At 38.8% G+C, this 15,612-nt stretch overlaps 2 protein-coding genes across 2 annotated transcripts; one reads left to right on the forward strand and one right to left on the reverse strand.

Annotated features, from left to right (window-relative positions):
- The first annotated feature begins 331 nt into the window (after positions 1–331).
- LOC135581711 (dof zinc finger protein 1-like) lies at positions 332–1,662 on the forward strand. The gene is made up of 2 exons (XM_065145278.1): positions 332–507; positions 737–1,662. The coding sequence occupies exons 1-2, from the start codon at positions 484–486 to the stop codon at positions 1,595–1,597; spliced, it is 885 nt and encodes a 294-aa protein (XP_065001350.1). The 5' UTR covers positions 332–483; the 3' UTR covers positions 1,598–1,662.
- A 1,092-nt stretch (positions 1,663–2,754) lies between these two features.
- LOC103976005 (uncharacterized) lies at positions 2,755–12,296 on the reverse strand. The gene is given in 5 exon segments (XM_009391175.3): positions 2,755–3,063; positions 3,065–3,103; positions 4,503–4,525; positions 4,527–4,652; positions 11,895–12,296. Coding segments are annotated over 5 exon segments (468 nt in total). The 5' UTR covers positions 12,081–12,296; the 3' UTR covers positions 2,755–2,969.
- Positions 12,297–15,612: the final 3,316 nt, after the last annotated feature.

A 15,612-nucleotide genomic window follows, 5' to 3' on the forward strand; every position in this document is an offset into this window, starting at 1 on the left:
ATGGGTCCTCAATCATTGGATCTCCTTAAATTTGAGAAGAACTGACACCAACCACCTACTTCAACTTGTCTATGCATAAAAATAAAAAAGGATTAAAAAGGAGGAAAAAAAACACTTGTATATGCATCCGGCAGATGATGCATATCTCTGACCTAGCAATCTCCAACACCATGATTGCTACCTGTCACCTGCATCTTACACACATCACCGAAAGTGTAGTTAACTAGTTGATTCACACTCTATATATATATATATATATATCTGCACAAAGAGATGGCTATAAGTACAGAAAGTGGGCAAATACTCACCCAAATTTTGGTTTTAAATGCAAGTAATGCAATGATATATATATCTGTGCATTGCAGAAAAATGATCAAACACGAGATTGTCATCTTTGACGATTATCCTTAGCAGCCCGTCTCTGAGAATAGCTGCTGCTGCTTCTTCCTCCTCTTCTTCTCCATCTTTACATCTGCGAGCTGCATGGATAGAGTGCAATGGACTCAGGTAAATGACCCCAAGCGCTAACATAAGTCTTGCCTCCATATTTTTGCTTCGTGGGTTTCATTAAGATGGTGTGTGTCTTTTGTTTCTCTTCTCTCTCTCTCTCTCTCTCTCTCTCTCTCTCTCTCTCTCTCTCATGCTGCGCTGGAGCTTTGTCTTTCATTGATCTCTCTCTCCTTGGCATAAGGTTCCTTCAAAGATTCAAAGATTCCTCTTCTATTTCCAAGTGTAGGGATGTGGCTTTATTGGTGGTCTTGAGGACGACGTGGGGCTGCTGAAGGCCGCGGAGGGCGGATTGGTTTATACCGCCACCATCGGTACCATGGCAGGCAACAGCATCTGCACCGCCACCAGGCCGCAGCAGGCGGTGGAGAGGAAGGTGAGGCTACACAAGAAGGCTCTCGACTGCCCCAGGTGCAACTCCACCAACACCAAGTTCTGCTACTACAACAACTATAGCCTCACCCAGCCCAGGTACTTCTGCGGAGATTGCCGGAGGTACTGGACGCATGGTGGATCACTCAGGAACGTCCCTGTCGGTGGCGGCTCAAGAAAGAACAAGAACAAGAAGCCATTCTCCTCCTCCTCCACCTCATCAACGACCGTCTCTACTTTCAAGAAGTTGACGCCTGCAGGCCTCGTCTCTCCTCCTGTATCCCTCTCCTCCACCCCCGGAGCCCCAAAGCTCTACGAGGGACATGACCTCAACCTGGCGTTTCCTCACCACAGCACCCCCGAGCAGCACAAGTTCCGCAGCTCAGAAAGCGGCAGATCCAGAGACGGAAACAGCAACAGCAGTGATGGCAGGAACACATGCACTGCCGTCGTTGCTGACTCCATAACGGAGCTGCTCAGGAGCGGGATAACTGCAAGAGGACTGATTGCGCCATTCACCCCGACCGTGACGATGGAGTACCCTTGTGGCTCTGGATTGCAGGATCTCGGACGGCCAACGCTGAATCTAACGTTGGTTGGATTCAATGCAAGTGTCGGGGGAGGGAGCAGTAGTGGCCATGGGAGCTTGCAAGGGTTGCAAGAGTGTTCTTGCGGGAAACTGCTGCACCATTTGGAGGACTCGAGCGCGAACCTGTGAAGAAAAAGATTGTGTATGGATTACGACAAAACCAAAAAAAAAAAAAAAGTAACTTCATGCTTCAATTTCCTCTTCTATCTTTGAATCTTTTGATGTTGCTTTCTTCTGCAATGGGTCTGAGATCTTCCAGCCATGAGAACAGAGGTATGACAACACACACACACACACATCCAAAGTTGTTCTCATTCGCATGGCTCCATAACTGTGCAAGCACATCTGCAAGTGGGCAGTGCAACCACTTGGATTATTACCACCATAAAAAGTACATCTCCCTCTTCGCCTCACTGCCTTTTAACCCTTCCACTTCACAGAGGAAACAAAACAAGAGAGGAGGTAGAACCCTCTGCACATAGTAGCCGCAGGAAGGCAGCAGCACAGGGGGGAAAAGTTTTTTACTCACCCAAGGATTCATGCACTTTTCTCAGATCCCTCTCTATCTTCACCTAACAAATGGCACCCAATGTCTCCTTCCCATGCATTTCTCGATGTAAATACATCTTTGAGAATGCAAGAAGAACACAGTGCCAAATGATGAGCTGAGCTATTCATTTTGTGCATCTATTCCTTGTACCACTACCTCTTCACGTACTGTGCATCTTTCACGTGCTTTCCTTGTCTTATTAGGCAACCGAAACTGACCCTAAACATTATTGCATGTACCTCCGTTGTCCTGATTACCCAATGCAAAAGGTAATGGCTTCAAGTGTAGCCGACCTCTCCTTGTTCTTCTCTGCTTGGGTGGTGACAGTACACAGTAAGTCCCACGTTTGGATATTGACAAAGATTTTGATTATATCTAAAAATTTAAGAACGAGATCTTACCATTGTGTTGTAAAGTTGGAATCTTGATTTCCTGAGTCGCAAAGGAGCCACGGTATGTTGAACCTGCCCAAGATTAAAAGATCTTGATTTTTCTTGGAATGAATGAAGAGGCAAAGCATGAAGTAACTCAAAGCATACATTATATTGTCCCAGTTTGTCTGATATCGTCACCATAACAATGCTTTGACATCACCAGCAAAGCCAAATCCAATATCAAAAAGACTTTTCCTGCAGCGAAAAGCAACAGATTAAATCCTTTTTAAAAGATCTATAATTTCAAACAACACGATAAAAGCTTATTCTTATAGCAAAAGTTGAAAGCCAATCCATTCTGCTCGCGGGAACAACAAACTTCTCATTCATCATAAGCATCATGACATCATTTTAACTCGGGTTACTTCTGTACAAAGACAGTATAAGCATCAACTTAAAGAGTTGCTTCTGTACAAAGACATTATAAGCATCAACTTGGTGGCTTATGGGCTGCTCAGTATCACCAGGATCTTTGTAGTACCACCACAAAAGGAATCTGTAATCCAACAATAGCCACTCAGTAACCTGCATTGATCCCAACGATTCGTACTTTGTGCATGTTGGCCAATTTGGCAACGGCCAGAACGATCACTGCAATCGTGTTCAGGAACTGGATGTCGGTAATCAGTCGTGTGCGAAGCTATCAAGTACCTGGAAGAAGAAATTGACAAACCACTCAATTAAAATCAGCTGGTCAAAAAGCAACGGCCCACACAATTGTTCAGATGCAAAATTTCTTAATCGATGTATGCGATCAAACCTTAAGATAATGACCATCTAGTTAGGCAGGAAACAGAGAAATGAGTAGAAAGGTATTTATTTTATTAATCATTTTTTACCTTTCGGTATAAATGACGATGGTTTGAGATTACTCGTAAAGTTCAGCCACTAAATATTCCTTGATGTGAGCTATAGGCACACAATATACTTGAAGTAATCAAACCACGTCAACAAGATGGGCAAAATCAGAAGAATCCAAGATATATATCAAGTAATCTAGCTGTGCGACAAGCGTCTTTAATTGCGCCAGATGAAGAGACAGAACCAAAAAATATCTTATCATGCAAACAATTCCTCATTATTCCAGTTCTTAATCAGAGATATATGCCAACACTTGGAATCTCTCAATGCAAGCTACATCTTTATGAAAATATTTACTCGAGCACATTGTTTTTCACACCATGTGATTCACAAGTTTTGTTAGATCCATAGGTGCACTGGATGCATTATATGCATTCACATGTTTCAATGATTTAAACCATGTCCTTTTCCAAAAGGAGACCTGTAGAAAGTATTCCTGTAAACATAAAAATATATTTCATGGCTCTTAATCCAACTGGTGATGTTGCTCTAAACGGATCTTAGTAGAGTTAATAAATTGATGTAGATGAACCCAAATATTTGAGACATTACAGCTTGTTGCACTTTTATCTTGACTAGAAACAAAGCCATTCATTTTGAAGATCTTGAAGCTCAAAGGTAACTTAGTAGGCGTGCTTAAGTATTTTGTTTCTCTTCCTAAGATTTTTTATATTTATAATTCATTATGAAGTAATAACTTGTAACTATTTAACTCTTAATCCTAGAGTAAGTTCCGTGATTTTAACCTTTCAAAGCAAATTCATCACATCGATGTCATACTTAAGTTTGTAAAAGCATATGTATGATAAGATTTATAACTATCAATCTAAAATCAACCAACAATCATCCCTATCCAACTTTAATGCTTAATAATGCTAAAAAAGTTTTAACTTTTGTAGCAAGGATCTGTCTGGCAATTACCTACTTCTCTATCGTATAACAAACAAATACTTGACTATTGCAGACGAACTCCTCTGTTGCCTTTCTATGATACATGTGCTTAAAGAGGCCAAGAAAGCACATATTTTATAACATGCTTTGTTCACTAATGAAAGAATGCTGCGTCCAACTTGACTACCTAGTATCTGTAAGTCCTATATGAGTCAGCTGTACAACATAATTTGCTAGTGATCATTCATTTCACAAATTGAATATCAAATGAGGGCAAGATTGACAAAAGAATACTTACAGAACCACAGGGACAACGGTCAAAGAACTTCCGATTACGTGTAAGTTGTTTGCCATTGTCCATCTGCTCCCACCATGTCAAGCTATTGTAGATTCCTTGATCATCAGAAAAGGGTGTTCCCTTCTTCCAATGGAAAAAGTGGTAGGTTATCTGGAAAACCCAAATCATCAGAGAACATAAAGGATTCAAAAGATTGAAATACAATCAGCTGGCTAGATATTGTACTGAAACAGAGAAACGAACAATACATCCATTGAACTGTAATGTAAGTGATACTTTGTGTTGCATTTCTCAACGAAATCTGCAGTTTCTGCAGATGAATTGAACACACCGCTGGGTGAAACTCCAAGAGAAAATTCAATAAAGTCCTGTTTCTACTAGTCACCGACTTAGCAGTATAAAAATACTTGAAAGCCAATTAGCTGAAATTCTTGGTACATAAACTACTTGATCATAGAGACAAACACTAAAATATTCACAACTATTAAACTAAGTTGCAGCTCAATCTTACAGTAACCACATTCGTAATCACATATCGATACCCTCAGATTTTCGCATAGTGCGGAGTTTTTAAGGCCTTATGAACCAACACCATATTGTGTTCTAGCTTTATGAAAATACAAAAAAACTATAACTGGATCCTGAAGTCATGGTACGAACCAGCACGAAATCCATAACAACAAATGCATATAGAAATTTTAATGAACCAAAATACAAGATGACAATGACACAGTATCTTGAAAAACAGAATAATGCACTTTTTCCAATTCTGTGAACAAGCTGACAACAGAAAATAACATCCCAAAACCTGACCCAATATTTCATGAGCCACAAACTTAATATAGAATAGTTTTCCAATAGCATAATATAATGAAAAGTAAATGAACACCCTTCTGACTGAATGTTGACAATTTATTATAACACTATAAAATGTTTTTGCAACTTCCATTCCTCGATAAAATATTTTAGAACCTCAGAAACACCATTTTTGAGTTACTTATAGATGCCATATATTTTTTATGCAACTTGTGGTTACATTAGGCCTCAGAAATCAAAGATTAGAAGTCTTAGAATTACAGAGTCCTAAAAATTATTTTATCCCAGATATCAAGACATTAGACAAGTCCAACTTACAAGTTACAAAGGCATATAGATAATCGGACAAGAAGAGAAAAGAATTATATAAATATGACACAACTGTAAGCACAGGGCTCCTATAATAAATGAACGGAACTTGGACAGTAGGCTCAAAACAATTCGATATACAACCAAGGACTTCTCTGTGATCTGAAGATACAGAATTCATCGAAAGAGGAATCAAAAATTTTCACTTAACGATGATTTCTTATTCAGCACTAAAACTCTGTAGGCAAGTTTTTACACCAAAAGATCTACACCAATTAATTCTTCTTAGACATTGCTTCCATTTTCCATTTTTCATTTTTGTCTAAGAAGTAAATAATCAAAGACTGGACACAACATTTTTAATAAATTAGAACTGTTTTTCTCTTTGGTTTCTTAAATGTGGTTCTATTTCTCAAAGTCTCCTAGTAGCAGAACAACTAGCAGCTATTTTAACCTCATGACCATCCAATGGTCCTTGCGAAACTCATGAGCATCTGATCTTCCAAACAACCAAACAAGTTACAACCACCTAACATGTCTTTAAAAACTGAACACGATGGAAACAGTATTCTTACTTATTGATTTTATAACAATAAAAGCAGAAATAGTGTCAAATTGAATGGACAGCATCGAGGTCTATAACTGGTCCAACTCTACATTGCATCGTAACTCGGTTATGGAAACAGAAAAACATCAATTCATCAAGTCAGTGAATAGCATAAACAATTTATTAACATCTGACAATGAAAAAAAAAAAAAAAAATCTTACAATACATCCTTCTGATAATGTGCCAGTCACATAATAACTACATCAGAAAAATGGCAACCCCCGAAAACGAACAAAAAAAAAAGAAAAAGAAGAAACACACATCCCAATTCAAATTGAAGTCCTTAAGCTTAAGAACTGAAGTAGAATCACAATATTACAATATTGTTTCAGAAAGTATGAATATTAAGTGAAAGTGATCCCAAAAATCATTGTTGCATTCACCTGCATTATATTTGCAAGGAACAAAATATTTCAACTTTATCATGCATAAGCAGCTTAATTAAAGCTAAAGACTCCACTTATACCCTGTCAGACTCCTCCATTTAATTAGAAAGCTAAATACTTCTCGGCTTAATTAAGAAGATTTTTCCTTTTTATTACTTTAAAAACAAGTCAAAGATGACACTTTCAAGGCCCCCACCCTCAACAACAACAAGTGAAAAATCGAAGCTAATGTTGTCATGCATAAGCTCTTCTTTTGAGCTTCTAATTCTCATCCTTAGGCTCCCAGTGCAGTAATCATAATAAAGGCAGGATCTCAAGTGAATCCTGTCTCCACAATGTACGACTTCTTTTTAATACCCCAACCTTTTTAAATCCAAAAAAGGAAACCAAGAAAAAGTGCAATTTATGTATTGCGAGGACTGCTTAATTCGGTATTCGTAACTTTTACTCTTTCCAAAACACCAGTTTCTAGTCACAATTATACAAGAGCAGATCCGTTAAAAAGTCCTTAGCCTCCCAATGATCACTCAAAATCTTGACCATCAAACCAAGTTCGTCAAATGCCAACAAGGTTGTTAAGAGAATTAAACTTAATTAAAAGAGAGGATTTAAACATCTCTCATGAGTACATAGGTGAAAACTATTGTAACTTCTATAATTTAATGAGAATGGAAAGGTTACACCATGATTAATATCACCACGAAGAAGGAGGTTATCAAAATAATAAACCACCGGTAAATTAGATAGGTTACATACAATAAAAGTATATGAATATAGTCTTAACAATTGAGTTTTGCAACTCTCATCTATGGTCCTATAAATAGATGAGTTTGTCATGAGAAAAAGAGAGAAAAGAAAAGTGTAAAGACTTATCTACAAGAAATAAAAAATTTAGTTTGCATCTTGTTTCATCTCTCAATTCTTCCTCTCTAACTCTTACTATCTCATCTTTTCTTTTCCCCATCAAAGTGGTATCAGAGCCAAGTCCAAATAACTAATAACATGCAACTTCAAGTGCCTCGCCCTACAAAAAACAACTACGAAAACTGGAGCATATAGATGAAAATCTTGCTTGGATCATAAGATATATGGGAAGTGGTAGAGAGAGGCTATGAGGAGCCTCAAGATGATGTCATCCTTATGGCGAGCCAATGAGATTCCTTGAAGGACAAAAAGAAGAAAAACAAGAAGGTGCTCTTCCTCGTCTACCAAGGGTTGGATGAAGGTAGCTTGGAGAAAGTTGCGACCCGCCAACACCTTCAAAGATGCTTGGGAGATTCTTCAAAACTCTTTCAAATGAGTTGAGAAGGTGAGAAAAATTTGACTTCAATCATTTAGAGCTGAATTTGAAACATTGCAAATAAATGAGTCTGAGACTATTTCGGATTATTTTACAAGAGTTCTTACTATAGTCAATCAACTAAGAAGAAATTGTGAGAATCTAGAAAATGTACGTGTTGCCGAAAACAATCAAGTTGAAAATACTAACCATGTTGAAAAGAAGGAAAAAGATTCTCTTTTGTTGCTAGCACATAAAGAAGACGATATCGTCATGCAAGACAAGTAGTACTTGGACACTGGAGCTAGAAATCATATATGTGGTTACAAAAATCTATTCATGGAGTTAGATGAAACAGTGCATGGATAAGTCTACTTTGGAGACTCCTCAAAAGTGCCAGTGAGAGGCAAAGGTAACGATATTCTTTCAAAGATGGAAGTCATCAATGTCTTTCAAATGTTTATTATGTGCGAAGAACAATATTCTTAGTCTTGGACAACGATTAGAAAATGGTTATGATATTCACATGAAATATAAACAACGTTTTATTAGAAGCAACACAAATTGCTTAATTGCTCAAGTGGAGATGTCAAAGAAAAGATTATTTTTCTTAATCATTAACCATGATGTGGCACAATATTTAAAGACTTGTGTGAAGGACTCCTCATGGCTATGGCGCTTGAGGCTTGGACAATTGAATTTCAATGATCTCAATATGCTATCAACAAAGAAGTTGGTAAATGGTCTTCCCTATATACAACACCCAAGTCAAATATGTGAAGGGTGTGTTTTGGCCAAACAACCAAGAAGAAGTTTTCCATATGAGGCAAATTTTAGAGCAAAGAAACGACTTCAACTTATTCACATAGATGTTTGTGGTCCTATTGCTCCAATAACCTTTGGTAAGCATCACTATATTCTAACTTTTATTGATGATTATACAAGAAAAACTTGGGTTCATTTCTTGAAAGAAAAAGGAGAAGTCTTTAGCATGTTCAAAAACTTGAAAACTTTTGTGGAGAATGAAAGTGACTTCTACATTAAAACCATCCGCTCTGATCGAGATGGTGAATTCACCTCCAAAGCATTTGAAGATTTTTGTGATGAACATGGTATTCGACATAAGCTCACAACAACATATTCTCCACAACAAAATGGTGTGGTAAAGATAAAGAATCAGATGATTCTCAACATGGTAAGAAGCATGATCAAGACCAAAAAAAGCCCAAAGAATTTTAGACTGAAGTGGTGGCTTGTGTTGTCTATATCCTAAATTGGTGCCCTACATCGAGCTTGAAGAACAAGACTCCACAAGATGCATAGACTGGAAGAAAACCAAGCGTCTCACATTTCAAGGTATTTGGGTGCATTAGTTATGCACATGTACCTGATCAAAGAAGAACCAAGTTGGACGACAAGAGCTCCAAACTCATCTTCATTGGGTATAACGCTAAATCCAAGGCTTACAAATTATTTAATCCTAATAATTCAAAGATTGTTATAAGCAAGGATGTAAAGTTCAATGAAGGTGTATGGAATTGGGAAAAAAAACATTGAAGAGTTGCATAAAGACGAACAAAAGCAAACAAAGTTTGAAATTGCTTTGCCATCTACACCACCATCATCGCTAACATCTTCTTCTTCTATACAATCAGTTCTAGAAGATAGCCCAGTACCTCAAAGGACAAGAAGTGTAAGAGATTTATATGAAGTAACAGATGAATTGCATCTTGTTTGTCTCTTTGCAAATAGTGAACCACTTCAATATAAAAATGTCATGAAAGATAAAAGGTGAAAAGATGTTATGGATGAAGAGATCAACTCCATTATGAGAAACAAAACTTGGGAGCCAGCATCATTACATCAAGGATAAAATCCTGTTGGTATGAAGTGGGTTTACAAAATAAAAAAAAAATGCATAAAGCCAAGTTGAGAAGTACAAAGCTAGATTGGTGGTAAAGTATTACAAGCAAAAATCTGGCATGGACTATGATGATGTATTTTCCCCTATTATCTGAATGGAAACTATTAGATTGATTATATCCGTTGTCGCATAAAATAATTAGTTAATTTATCAAATGGACGTTAAATTTGTATTTTTGAATAGTTTTCTTAAAGAAGAAGTATACGTAGAACCAAGGTATACAATACCGTACCGTATCGGTGTTTCGAGATTGGCTCGGTACGGTATGGTACCGATGTACTGAGCGGTACACCCTGGTGTACCGAATAATTTTATATATTTTCTTTATACTGTAGCACTGCTACAATATAGTACTATAGCACTGTAACAATGCTACAGTGTAATACTGTAGCACTGTAGCGGTACCGGGCAGTCCACATACCGATACGTACCGCCTATACCGGACGGTACCATTCGGTACTGCATACCATGCGTAGAACAACCATTATGTTATATTAAAAATAGGTATAAAAAGAAAGTTTTTAAGTTGAAGAAAGCTTTGTATGGGTTAAAGCAAGCACCTAGAGTCTGAAATGTTAGAATTGATGACTACTTCAAGCAAATGGTTATGAACAATGTCCTTATAAAAGTTCTCTTTATAAGAATATGAACAAAAAAGAAGATATCTTACTTCGTTGCATGTATGTAGATGATCTTGTCTTTATAGGAAATAACTCATGTTTGAAGAATTCAAGCAAACAATGGTCCAAGAATTTGAAATGATCGACATTGGGCTCATGTTTTATTTCCTTGGTATCAAAGTGAAGCGAAGTAAAGAATGTATCTTCATTTCACAAGAAGGATATGCAAAGGAGGTTCTCAAAATATTCAAAATGGAAGATTGTAAACCAATTGGCACACCAGTTGAATGTGGCATCAAACTTTCAAGACAAGATGATGGTGATATAATTGATCGAACCTATTTCAAAAGCTTAGTATGAAGCTTGAGATATCTAACTTGCATGAGATCAGATATTCGATATCGAACCGGATTAGTAAACTGATTTATAGAAGAACCAAAGTCAACACACATGAAGGTCGCTAAAAGAATTTTACGCCACATCAAAGGTACCATAACTCATGGTCTACTATATTCATTTTCTAATGATTTTTGACTTGTTGGCTATTCCGATAGTGATTGGGGTGGAGCTCTAAAAGATCGAAAAAGTACAATTAGCTTTGTTTTTTATAAGGGCGACACTATTTTCACTTGGTATTCGAAGAAGCAATACATTGTGGCATTATCTACATGTGAAGTGGAATATATAGCAGCATTATCAGGTATATGCCATGCTTTATAGCTAAGGAAGCTCTTGAATGAAGTCAATTATTCACAAGATCAAGCTACAAAGATAAATGTTGATAACAAGTTGATGATTGCATTGGCCAAGAACCTGGTCTTTCATGAACGAAGCAAGCATATTGACGTTTCACTAAGCCCCTCACTTCGGAGATTATTTTCAAGATGAAGACATTACTTGGAGTGTGTGATAAAAATGAATTAAGTTTAAGGAGGGTGTTAAGAAAATTAAACTTAGTTAAGAGAGATGATTGAAACCTCTCTCATGATCACATGGTTGAAAGCAATTGTAACTTCTAGAATTTAATGAGAATGGAGAGGATACACCATAATAAAGATCACCATGAAGAAGGAAATTATGAAAATAATAAACCACTACTAAATTAGATAGATTACATACAATTAAAGTATATGGATGTAGCCTTAGCAATTGAGTTTTGTAACTCTCATCAATGACCGAGTATCATCATAAGAAAAAAAATAGAAAAGTATAAAGACTTTAGTTTTTCATCTTGTTTTATCCCTCAGTTCTTTCTCTCTAACTTTGTCAATCTCATCTTTTCTTTTCTCCATCAAAGGTAGCGCTCAAGCATATCATAATCCACAACAACTAAAGCAAAGGACTATTATTCTTCCAAAATAATCATCAAAATCACAACTTCCATCATCCTGGTATTCAAACAACTATCGGGAATAATAAAAAAATGAAGGAATAGAGAGATAAAGAGTACGGCGAAGTGGACAAGATTCACGACGGTCCATGCCGTCCCCGGGGTGCAGCTGAAGACGGAGAGGACGAGAATCCAGGAGAAGAAGAGGATGAGGATGTAGGTGGTCCAAACCCCAGGGTACATGAACCACTCCGTGTTCTTGTGCAGATCCGCCGGCGGCACTGCCTGCACGTATAGCTTCGCCATCCACGGCACCGCCTCTTTGCCCTCTTCTCCGATCTCTCACCCTCCGGACATTATATTCGAGCTTATAAAGAGAAGGGTCAGATTCTTCTTGCAGAATTCCTGACAAGCGACGGAACCGACGGAAGAAAGCTTCAGAGAATGCGAGAGAGAGGCAGAGCGAGCAACTCCGGGCAAAGTTGTTACATTTTGGGGGTTGAAGCTTCAAGCTTGAGACAGGGAACACGATTTCACCACATCAGACGGTCGGATCCCTCCATCACATCCATCCACGTAATATTTTCATCAATATTCGCTAATCCAATTTAATCCTACATATTAAGAAAAAAAATTCACATAATTAACTATAAATTTGCAACCTGCATTTTGTAGTGCGTAATCTTAGTGGGCCGGGTTGGACATCTAACAGGATTCCGACCCAATGATAAGTCCATGGTACTCCCAACGAAGGTGCTTTAATTTTCACGCCACAACCCATCAGATGGAGAGATGACGATGGGATAAGCCCGTCATACCAATCAAGACAACGGCTCCTAAAAACATTGAAGTTCGCGCCACAAGCAGATCGTATCGTTCGATATCGTTAAGTGTCATAAGCCCCTCGACTTGCTGTAAGCGACGCGCCAAGAACAGGAGACAGAACTGAAACAGTGGTAACAGAGAGCGGTGCCGAAAGCCAGAGGACGGTGCAGAGATGTCTGTGTGTGCGTGTGTACCAAGAGAGACGAAGCCACCGAAAGGAGGAGAGGGGGCGGGGTGGGGGTGGGTGTGGGGGCGGACAGAGAGATACGGAAGCGTCAGGCCACTCTTTACGCTTTTATTGGCTTTCTGCTTACGCATCCGTCGCATCATATCATCATCATCATCATCATCACCATCATCGCCCTAAATGCACATGATGGGCATGTCGTTCTCTGTCTGCCACTTCCGGCGAGGCCGAACGCCATGGGAACGGTCGAACCGGACCGGAAAGTGAACCGGCTACTACCGACAAATGTCTGTCCCCGCGCGTCTGACACTCGCAGCCCGGCGCCGAGAGTAATGTGGGCTTCGTCGCCGGTGACGTCATCCGGCTTCCGGACAGACACGTGGCTGCCCTTTAAACTCGTCCTGGGTATTTTCGGCTCAAGTCGGTTCAATTTACTTAAACGGTCTAATGGTCATATATTAGGAGGTCAATTCGACTTTACGAAGTCAATCATGTCACACAAATAGAAAGCTAATTTAGTAATCATTATTTCACATCTTTAATTATTTCAATATATTCTCATACATATGATGCAATCATTTGATCAAAAGACTAACTTAGGTATCGAATAAGTCTTATCGAGTATGTTTGGAACATAGTCTTGTAGGATCTTGGCTCTGGATTTTTCTTCACTCGATACATGATGACTTTGAGATAAATGCGGAAGCAAAATGTAGAAACATTGTTTGATGTAATAGCTCTTAGTAGATCAACATATGTTGGTATTGGGTGCACCAATGTAGGTTGGTCCCGAGCCACTTAAACCTACCATCTGCTTATAATCCACTGCACAAGCTTGTGTGCCGGCTGCCCAACTTGCACGCAATATCACAGTCCCAAAACCTTAGCAGTTGCTTCCATTCACACACTGCAGTCCGATCTTAGCATCTCTTCTACTCTTTGAAGGTGACATCCATGAAAGATGAAAGGCTGCGTTGGGCATTTCGTAATCTCTACGGCAGTGCGACTTGCAGTATCAGATAAAAAACTCAGAAAAGACTGTTCATTTGCAATTAAGTACTGAGTTTGGTGTTTTTTTGATCGACAAAGAGATGCATGCTGTTTAACTCCATTCTTCTGGTTCGTAGAAGATACAGTTCTCTTGTGTACTAAAAGAGCCATATTTGAGATCCCAAAGGAACGTATACTTTCTGGGTTTCCATGCCAAACATAAGACAGTAGCTAATTGAGCCTTAGGCATGCTCGGATAAAACACTCGATGCATGACAAGTGCTACGTATGCATGGTTTTGCATGAGGTTAGCTTAACCAATCAAACCTAGTCTTCTATACACACCTTCAGCATTCCTCCAGTAGAGGAATGCATGTCCTAAACTCGATTTTGTTGTGGATGATATTGGTGGTATTACATGCAAAAGAAGCTCTTCCACCTCCTAATATATGCTATATTATTATTCACTTTGACTACAGTGGGGAAAACAGTTTTTCTAAGCAGCACCAGTGTGAGTGTAGAGTGATGCTCTTATTTTATGGTATACAACTTCAGTAAGCTGATGTTCTCTGCCCGAAATTATGAAAACCATATGTTACCGCAATATAACTGCTTGGGAGAGCAAAATGAGCTTAAAATCTTCATTGTTGTACTTCCAAAGAAATATGAATCCTTAGTATTGTAATAGGTGCATGGGATGATATATATCGTGTTTGCTCTTGTTGATGACCACTATTATTTGTAGTTTATGTTTGTCCCGCAGTTGAGTTCTTGCAAATTGGCTATTGAAATACTTGCAGGCCTACTTGATACTTTTTCCATGGAGAAAAGAATGAAAGAACCAAAATCTTCCAAGAGAACAAACAAGTAGCTGCACAACTAGATAGATACAACATCTAAACAGTCACTCACTGCAGGCAACAAACAGTAGGCTCGTTGAGGGACAGAACACTAGGTTTTTGATCAGCAGGAGCCAAGTGGAAAAGAACATCAAGTAAACAAAGGACACAGTTGATGCAGCATTTCAGTCCACAGTGAACTCACATGGGGTTATCTTCTTTTTTGCTCTGGTGTCATCCACAACCAGCAACACACTGCCCCTCTTTTCACCGGCTCTCTTTCTGCAAAAGAAAACTGAGTGAAAACACAAGGAAAGCAGCACTTTCTGAGGCCATTGACCCTGCTGTGAGCGGCCATGATTAAGGGGGAACACTTTCAGAAGCTTAAGGAGACAAAATTATAGGGCTTGATGCCAAGAATAATGGGAACACCTTTGTGCTTGCAGCATCCAGTGGTGGACCCCCACCCTCAAGCTTTTCCCACCCACAAGATGATGATGATGGTGGGTTAGGGTTTCCCCCAGACCACCACATCCATGGAATAATCGTAAGGGCTGACTCAAACAAACTCAGTAGGAAAACCATGAAATATTCCTTTGGTAGGCTCTCAATCATAGGTGAACAAGTATGATCGGATTAGCAACAATAGAATAATCACTTGTGTTGTTGGAATGCCAAGTGAGCCAAGGATAACACCACCACAGGCTCTAGATGTTTACTGTATGAACCATTTCTTTTTCCTCTTTCTCTGTTGTTAGGTTTTTTTCAAGGTTAAAGCTTCTAGTCAAGATTCCTATGTTGTGTGGGTCTTATCATATTAAAGAGAGAGAGGTCATATCTCTTGGTTCTGTGAGGGAAGGGGTGAGTGCCATTGTCCTAGACAGACATTATGCCTTATGATGGATGATCCCTACACTTTATGACTGTGGACCTTGGATTCCATAGCCAGAGAGCTTTAGCTTGTGGTTCAGAGAGAGTGAGAGAAAGAGAGAGAGTG

The sequence above is a fragment of the Musa acuminata genome, chromosome BXJ3-4, assembly GCF_036884655.1.
Source record: "Musa acuminata AAA Group cultivar baxijiao chromosome BXJ3-4, Cavendish_Baxijiao_AAA, whole genome shotgun sequence".
In the NCBI taxonomy this organism is placed as follows: Eukaryota; Viridiplantae; Streptophyta; class Magnoliopsida; order Zingiberales; family Musaceae; genus Musa; species Musa acuminata.